At 30.9% G+C, this 9228-nt stretch overlaps 2 protein-coding genes across 2 annotated transcripts in view; both read left to right on the forward strand.

Annotated features, from left to right (window-relative positions):
• The window catches only part of LOC134235614 (von Willebrand factor A domain-containing protein 7-like), a 122094-nt gene that overhangs the window by 16382 nt on the left and 96484 nt on the right, over window positions 1-9228 (forward strand). The window contains exons 11-16 of the mRNA XM_062717749.1: window positions 712-877; window positions 3306-3379; window positions 3482-3635; window positions 4098-4267; window positions 4433-4544; window positions 4765-4957. Coding sequence (XP_062573733.1) covers window positions 712-877; window positions 3306-3379; window positions 3482-3635; window positions 4098-4267; window positions 4433-4544; window positions 4765-4957 — 869 coding nt within the window. The remainder of the gene's footprint in view (window positions 1-711; window positions 878-3305; window positions 3380-3481; window positions 3636-4097; window positions 4268-4432; window positions 4545-4764; window positions 4958-9228) is intronic.
• LOC134235618 (uncharacterized) lies at window positions 6709-8211 on the forward strand. The gene is made up of 2 exons (XM_062717750.1): window positions 6709-6971; window positions 7675-8211. The coding sequence occupies exons 1-2, from the start codon at window positions 6786-6788 to the stop codon at window positions 7825-7827; spliced, it is 339 nt and encodes a 112-aa protein (XP_062573734.1). The 5' UTR covers window positions 6709-6785; the 3' UTR covers window positions 7828-8211.

Genomic DNA, 9228 nt, shown 5'->3' on the forward strand with positions numbered 1-9228 from the left:
CCAAGTGAATTTTTAAGAAATGGAACCTACTCAGTTTTAGATGAAAGGAGAATCATTTGTGGTACCCTTATAGAGACTGCATATCAATAAAAAATTACGTAGCTTTCTACCTCGCCATTTATCATACCACCATGAGTTGCGTCATAATTCTCAATTCTCAAATTGAAATTCTGAAATTTTCTTATAAATAGCTTAATCCTACTTGAATATGGAATTAAATTGCGTTTTCATTGAATACTGTAGATTCCTAATTATACGGGAGGAATTAATTATCGCGTAATTTTGCGAGAAGCATCATTCGCAAAATAAAAATGCTCGCTTTTATTTTTAAGATGCCGAAATCCATGGAAATTCTCTTGATCAACCATCCATTCGTGAACAATTATTCTTGCAATTTGACGTTCAAGAGCCATCTCGCGATAATAAGTACTCGCCAAAAAATAAGGAATCTACAGTATAATTGTCTTTTTAATTGTCTTCTATCTGTAACTCAGTTTCTTGCATATTTCCTTGAAAATGATAATCTGTTCATTGTCCATATCTCTGAAGAGATTTGTCCTATGACAAATAAGATTGTTGTGTTTCAAGTTCGTGAATTGAATGATAAATTCTTCTACAGAGTGAAACAAGGTTGAGATACTATTTTCAAATTCTTGTATATTTGAAATATTGAATTAATGTTGACGAAATTTTTACTACACATACTTTCAGGAGACGTTCCCATCATCCAATGTCATTGTCACATGGTTTTTGATTCCTGACAGATCCGTGTCCAATGAAAATTATAGCATTCCTATTGACAACGGCATCCACACATTAAAGATATTTATAAAGACTGTTTCTACAGAATCCGAGGTTTCTCTGTATTATCCCAACGGTATGTTTTACTCAAAATTTCAAAAACCTATACATGTAATCCTTTACAAGCATAGAATATACGGTATTTGAAGTAGAAAAAGTTAAACATTGAAAGATGCTGGAAATTCAAATAACTTTTGAAATTCTGCTGTGACTCTATGTAAATGCATTGCTTGCTGAGTGACTAAATCAAAACCAAAACTGGTTTTTTCTATCTCTAAGGTGAGTATTGGAATTAAAATTAATATATAATTCATGAATTTTCAGAAATCGAAAAGGAATTTTTGATAAATTGACAATACTTCTCTCAATTTGAGGAATAACTGTCTAAATTCTTTGTTTCTTGGTGTGATTAATCGATTGGATAGCGTGATAATTTGCATAAACGCTGAAAGCGTTTATGCATGTTATCACACAAGCCAATCGATTTAACATTGTCATGGAACAAGACAGTTTGTCAATTATACCTTATATTTACCAACTATTGAATCTGGAAACCACTTGCTCTAAGTCCTGCTTCTCACTCTGTTTGTCCCGCGCCCTGCACGTGATTTTTTTTAATTGTGCCTATCGATGAACCAGTTGATATATATATATATATATATATTTAGAGAGAGAGAGAGAGAGAGAGAGAGAGAGAGAGAGAGAGAGAGAGATAACATTTACTATTTGTAATTTTGTCTCTGACAAACACATTGTAAGTGTAATTATTATCCTTCAGAATTATACAGTCAATCTGATTGGTTTAGAGCAGGTCACGTGCCGAGAGACAACTCGTGATGTCTCCCTCACGCACAGGGTGACAACTGTTATCTCCCTTCAGACGATAATGAAATAGCTTAAGCGAGCATGCAGGGTTACAACTGTGTTGTCGCCCTTTGAATAAAACTACAGTGGTTTAAGTGAGATAACTGCTATTTATAAGGACAATGGCTAAATATGCGGGATCGGTAAACAAATTCTAACGATGATGTCAAGGTTGTCTGTTGAAATATTTTGAAAGTATGGAATCAGAGCAGAGTAGAAGAAAACAGTAGGTTCGATTACTATTTTCTACTCGGTCTAATTGAGAATTGTATATTCTTCAGGATAATAAAACAATTATGGACTGTTAAGAAGGGAGACGTCACCAATGATTAGGTCTGAATAGGGTTGTCACCCTCGGGCGCAAGCGCCCTCGGGTGAAAACCCTACTCAGACCCGATAATTGGTGATGTCTCCCTTCTAAACAGTCCATAATTGTATAATATACCATGATTGCAAGAAATTTAAACTGACTGCAAATATGCAAAAACGGTGTCTATATCTTTAATACATCGTATGGCACTACAAAATGTGATCACAAAATTATTATCATCATCAACATGCACATGTTTTTGTTTTTTCTCACTTCCCCTACTAGTCCGAAGAATCTGACGTTTTCCAGACTTTCTTTTTACGATTTTGATATTTTACATGCCAGGAAAACGTCAGAACCGGCGCCATTACGTAAACTGGGAATTCGCCGCCTCCAAATGGAGGCGGCATTCTCGGTTGATTTTAGATACTTGCAAATCGAATTAAATATCAAAGTCACATGTTATCAATACTACAATACTTTTAGTACTTACCGATATCGTTTTATGGTTCAGTTATAAAATATACAATCCGTTTTAAAACATTTTATCAGAGTGTCGAGATTTGTCTTCATTTCGTTCATTTTAAAATCTTGCAAGTACTGGAACAAAATGTGGAGTGATATTTTCTTTTCATCGATATTGGTGAGTACTAGAGGCATTGTGCTTTTGATAATTTCTGATTTCGGCATTAAGTTCGGTACGCAAGAATAAGAAATGAACTCCGTTTGGAAACGGTGAATTTTCCAGTTTTCATAATGGCGCCGGTTCTGACGTTTTCCTGGCATGTAAAATATCAAAATCGTAAAAAAAAGCCAGGAAAACGTCAGATTTTTCGGACTATTCCCCTACTTGACACCATAAATTCCATGGTTGAATATTTTTGACAATCGATTTTAATGCAAAGTAACCAAAATACACAGCTGAGCAATTTTCATAATTTTAGACCACATAGTCAGGAAATTTTCACATATTATGTTCTTATGCGTTTCCTTTTCCTTTCAGTATATAACCTTTTATATGCTGATTAGTTGAGGGTATAGTAAAATCAGTTAATCATAGATACTCAAAATACATATGGCTTTCAATATATATTTCAATTCGTACTATTTTCACATCCACAGTCCCTGACATTACATTGCAAAAAGACATCATATATCTTAGACGCGTTTTGATATTGATAATATAAAGTTTTGACGGATACTGAGTAATACCTATTGTTTTTGCTATTGCATACATCTTTAAACATACTTTAGAGTTTCTGTATTATAAAACTCTTCAGATATTGCTCTTGAGACATTTAAACATTAAAACCTTTTCTATATTATATAGGTTCAGAAGTTATGTTTTCATCTCAAAAGATGCAGCAAAACATTTTAGACAATATTTTGACAATTTCTATTCGGGTAGGTATTGTACTTGAGGGACACTGAGATGACATGTCAGTATCATAAGTATTATAAAAAAACATTTTAAGTATGTAGGAATTTTTTTTTATCATTTAAAAGGATCCAATGTATGGTACATGGATACTGAAAAGGAATTCGATAAATGCCTATGTTGTGAACGTGACTGCTCAGAGCCCATTGGACTTTTCAACAAGTATTTTAGAACCTAGCACGGGTGGAAACTCTTTCCAGTTGTCTGGAAATCCAATAAAAGGTAGATTCACTTGAAATACTTCTCTAATAAAAAGTTACTATAGTAACATCCGTAAACATAATAATACATTTAATGAAAATATCGATTTTCAACTTTTGAAACTTTTCTGTGATATTTCTGTGCTCTTAAAAGGGGAATGTAAATCTAAAAATGTACGTTAATAATTCAGTTTTATTATAAAGGACTTAAGTTCGTTGAATTTACTTTAATGAAAATGTGGATACTTTATTTTTCCTTACAGTTCAAAATTTGAATTACTATCATAAGCCCAATTTTTTTTTTACACCTGTATCTCTTTTTAGAATTATCGCACAAGTATGTAGCTTATCGTATTAATTAACTTATTTGAAGTTAAGATATTTTCAAATTAGCTCAGTCAGAGATATATTGTTAATTTTGAATTCGCAGAGGTCTTTTTTATCTTGACTGAAAGCTTACAAACATTTTTTTTTCCAATTTCAGGACGCGATTATCTGCTTGTTGTTGATATTCAAAATCTTGACTCAAATTCCTCATGCAGCATGGCTTGTCTTCTTGATAATAAAGGAAACATCGTAACAGAGATTCCATTGACTAGAATTGCTATGACGGGTATTGCTAGTTTTATAGGAGACTTTAGACCTTTGACTGAGGTAATATTTTTCATTTTTTTTTATTTTTAAGTTTTTTTAGAAGCTGGATATATCGTCATCTCTGTCTCATTTCATTTTGTTTTAAAGAACAGTATATTCAGAGGAAAATATTATATAAAAGTGTTATTAATATAACCTTGCGGTATGCATTATTTTTTAATTAAGTCAAGCTACGTACAAATTAGAGGAACTGATGAATTCGGGAACGAATTTTTGAGAAGTCAAAAATTTCCAATTATACCCGTCTCCATTCAACTGCGTATTTTGCCTGTTCTTGGTAAGTAAATTAAAACTAATCTTTTTTTATATAGAATTAGAGATTTACCATTTTGGAAAAATACCCACAGTAGTTTCAAATTAGGAAGGAAAAATAGAATTTTTAATGTTTTATTTCTATTTTATCCCTACTTTAATCCAGATTTAACAATATTTAATTAAAATGAAATTGTTCAGACATCTGTCTTTTATTTTAAAAACACATTTTACACTTTTTACAGGAGATTTAAGACTGAACGAGGGTAGAAATATTTCTTTTACCTTAATTAACACGGGAAACACGACTGTAAATTTCAAAATAACAGTGTTGAATAAAAAGTCAACTACAAACATCAGTGTACAATCAAAAAGTTTAGATGCTGGTGAAATTTACAGTGGAGCTGTTTCGATTACTCCAAGGTCACTAAATACAATGTGAGTAAATCTGACATCATGTCTTGCCACTTATGATTCAATTTAACGATATATTATTCAAGGTAAAGCGCTTTGTTAAAAGACTGTAGATCTATTTAAGGATGTATTATTCAAGGTAAACTGGCCACAATCAAGTGACGAATTTTAATATATGTTGTGATTTTTATTTTCATTATTTTAATGTTAAATTTGTTGGGTTTTTGTTTATCTGAAAATATTCAACCAGTTCAAACCTTTCCTCGGAAATAAGCACTTTAAACACTTACGTCAATATCTTGGTATAATTATCAAATCAGTTCAGGGCATATCGATGGGGGTTAAACAGTTCTTGGGAGTCTTTTTTCATCCAATTTGAAATTTGTCTTTCGAAAACAGAAATTTTAACATACCTTGAAATCAGCTTACTAAGTGAAATATTCATAGATGCCTTATCCTTTTATGTTAGGTTCCACCTTAAATTCGTAAGGTCATATATAGCTGCATTGTCATTAATGTGAACGTCTATATTTATAAGTATATATACTTAATAATAACATATAAACTTGATTTGTTTTTTAATTTAATTTTTTTTAAAGATTTAAAACTATTTTATATAAAATATGAAGATAACAACCCCGATAGAAAAGTGAGAAGGTATATAATGATCGGGTGTCCTTCTGTCCGTTTAGCTGTCTGTACGTCCGTCCGTATGTTACGCTTTTATTCGCAACTCTTCATATACCACTGAATGAAACGTTCACAGAATCTTTGATACATAATGCCATTTTGTACTTTCTATTTTACTTTTTGATCTGACTCATATTTTGGGTGCCCCATAGCAAAACATGGACACTGCCATTCTTTCTATAATATTGAAAGGTACCCATCTTTTACATAAAATTAATGATCTACTTTTAAAGATGTGTCTTTACACACTGCCGTTTTGTACCTCCTATTTTACATTTTGATTTTACACGGTTTTGACTCAACAAATAAGTAATTTTCTCGAGTTTTAGCAATATTATTTTTGTTTCATTTATAAATCACATAAAGTGGATTATAAAAGAAAATCTTTTCTGTTCTTGCTACTCATTTTGGATTCTGTAAAAGCAAGAGTTTGTGGTATATAATTTTTGTTACTGGAAAACTACACGGGCGTCATTCAAAAAAATAAAACTATAATACGTTAAAGCTTGTATTTAACGGAAAATAATATATTTTTTAACCGTGTCTTGTTATAGGTGTCAGATACACGAAAAGCGCAGTGTACGGTATCAAATGTTAAGTTGTAAAGAATTACATGAATAATGAATTACACAAACTGTTCAACCTATAACTGGACAGGTTTAGTCAAAGTGTCGTCTGCCACGATACGACTCCTCAAATCAGTAAATGTCCAATGATCAATTTTGTTTAATTAAAAAATTACATAAAGTCTAATATAAGCAAACTTTTTCTCTCTGCCAATATCTGTAAAATCAGGTTATGTTATATAATTTTGACAGTTACTGAATACTTTAAAAAACTAAACTAATAAGTTTTAATATACTGTGAAATACAAATTTTCGATATAGGTGTTAATACACGAAGGTTTTCGTGGTGTCAAGGGAACATAGAATCATGAACACACGAAATGTAAAATATAACATGCATTACTCAAACAATTCTACCTCCACGAAATCAAATCCCCTGAACCAAGAGTTTTTCCTCAATCTCTCGAAAATTCTCACCAATAAAATATGTGATTTTACAGTATAACATGAAACATGACAAAAATAAACGTAAAAAAAAAATTTGAATTTTTGCATTGCTTTCATATTCGTATGCTATTAAAGATTTGTTAGAATAAATGAATTATTTTTTCTTCTATAGAGGCCATTGCTGTGTCCAGTCTGTAGTTTTAACCATTACAGACAAGAACGGCTATTTTGACCAATGTAGCTTTGTCTTGTCTACACAACCTTTGATTCTTGTCCCAAATATTACCACAATAAAAGATGAGACAACAAAAAGCGACAAACTAGAAAATGAAAAGGTGTGTTTTCTTTTAGCACTTATAAGTATGATAAAAATAATATTAATAAAAAAAACAGTTGTAAGATATTCTTTTGACAAAAAAATTATCATCTTAGAAATAAGGTTTTCAAGAGAAAAGTCGATGTTAAATATAACCATTTTCGAAAGAAAAAAAATATTAAGAGCACTAATAGAATTGTTAGTGCACCTTATGTTCTCTTATCATAGTGTATAAAGAAAAAAACACATTGCCTTACTGTCTTGTGATATGCTTTTGGCAAAAATTTTGTGGTCACCTTAGAAATAATGTTTTCAAGAGAAAAGTCGATGTTAAATATGCCCATTTTCGAGATGAAAATGTCCAGGTTGTAAAATGTTGAATAGACAAAAAAATGGAAACAATATAATTCTATATGATTTGAAATTTAATGAAATTAAATGACATTTGTTGTTCATAAAAAGTGTTATCTCATTTTTTATTTCGAAAATAAAGATTAAAAAGCATTCGATAACGAATTTAATAATCATGATGAAAAATACCGACTCAAACGTCCATTGTAAAAGGCTCATAAAATCCGAACCTCTAATAGAAAATGCACATCTACATGTATACGGTATATTGAAACTATGTGTATTACATCCTATGTGTATGGGAAAATGCAGAATTAATGCTTGCTTTTTCTTTTGGACATTAATAAAAGTTGTTTTTTTTTATTTCACAGGATGAGGCAACCAATGACTTAAAGACAGTGGGTATAGTGATTGGATCTACTGTAGCTGGAATCATCCTCATCACAATCCTTGTCGTCGTATTCTACAATTCAAAGAAAGGAACTTTACATAAACAGTCTTATCAGTTGGTGTGGAAGAAATAATAAAAAATACAAAAGAAAACAGTCAATGAATTGATAATTCCTAGAAGTTTTTCTCGTAATTGTTTTATTTTGTGTTGTCTTTTTTTGTTGTTAAATAATCTGTTTTACCCAATCACTAGAAAGTGCTCACGGTGGATAAGACTCTCATAAGAGAAATTTTATTCTTCGCTGTTTTCACTGAAAAGGATATGAGTTTTTGGCATTGCGAGATTAAGCACCATTTGTTTTATTCGGTTTGTTAAAAAAATATTACAGGTGCACTTTATTTTATCCATTTTTTTAAGGCTATTTCTTTCCAGAAAATTTTTTTGTGTATTGAAAAGGAATAATTTGTTTAACATGTATTACTTTAAATTACTTTTTATCCTTTGGATTTAAAAAATTCCTTCCAATATAAAAAAATAGTTTTCACAAAATAAAATTTATTTTCTATGAATTTTTAAGTGAGAACGAATTTTATTTCGTGGGAACAAAATTTTAATTTGATTTCGTTGGTACAAATTGGATTTCGTTAGGAAGGAATTTTGCATTTCATGGGAACAAATTAAATATCATCGGAACGAATTTCATTTCGTTGCAAATTTTATGAATTTTGAAAAATATTTTTACAATGTCCAATATTTATCTAAGGTAGAAAGGAGCTTACTATGTATATGTATGTAATCGATAAATTTGTTAAGGTTTGATTGAATACTAGCATAACTTAAGGCATGTAGTGTCGTTTTTGAAAGTTAACTTAGAATGCAGTCAGATAAGAACCTTAAAAACTTTGAAGAGCCGAATAAATAATAAAATAAATTGATATGGGAAAAGTATTGCAACTTGAAATTCTATTTGTTATCTGTTGTGGTAGCGGTTGGGAAGGATGCGTGCTAGTGGAGCAACTGCTATTCAAAACGCCATCTGAATACCGTTACCTTTTTATTTCTGAAATAATTTTACGTCTTTGTATGCTATTTTATTATGTTTAAAAAACGCAGCTATTCAAGCGGCTGCTTAGCGGCGTTAAATATCAAATAATGGCATGTTTGCATAAATTCTTTTCAAAACAAACAAATTGTGTTTAAAAACAAACACATTTTGACCTCTCGACACAGGGTGTATACACCTCAATGGTACCTCCATGGCCCCTGCTCACCCCTATTCTGCTTTAGAGGTCCAAGTTTGCTTTGCTCCTATTTTTTAATATTTAATGGATTTTCAAGATCAAAAAATGTTCTTTATGTCCACATATTTCTAAATATTAGCTAAAATGTATATGAGAAACCGAATAAAAATCCAACTATTTATCAATAATTTAAAAAATTGTAGGACCCCTTTCCCAACACACACTACTACCTGCAATACAATGAAAAAAAAATCTGCATGTGATCAATCTTGTTTTTAATGCTTTATGCCTAG

This window comes from Saccostrea cucullata, unplaced genomic scaffold (genome assembly GCF_032062105.1).
Source record: "Saccostrea cucullata isolate Sc308-1 unplaced genomic scaffold, CSIRO_AGI_Scuc_v1 ctg309, whole genome shotgun sequence".
Lineage (NCBI taxonomy): Eukaryota > Metazoa > Mollusca > Bivalvia > Ostreida > Ostreidae > Saccostrea > Saccostrea cuccullata.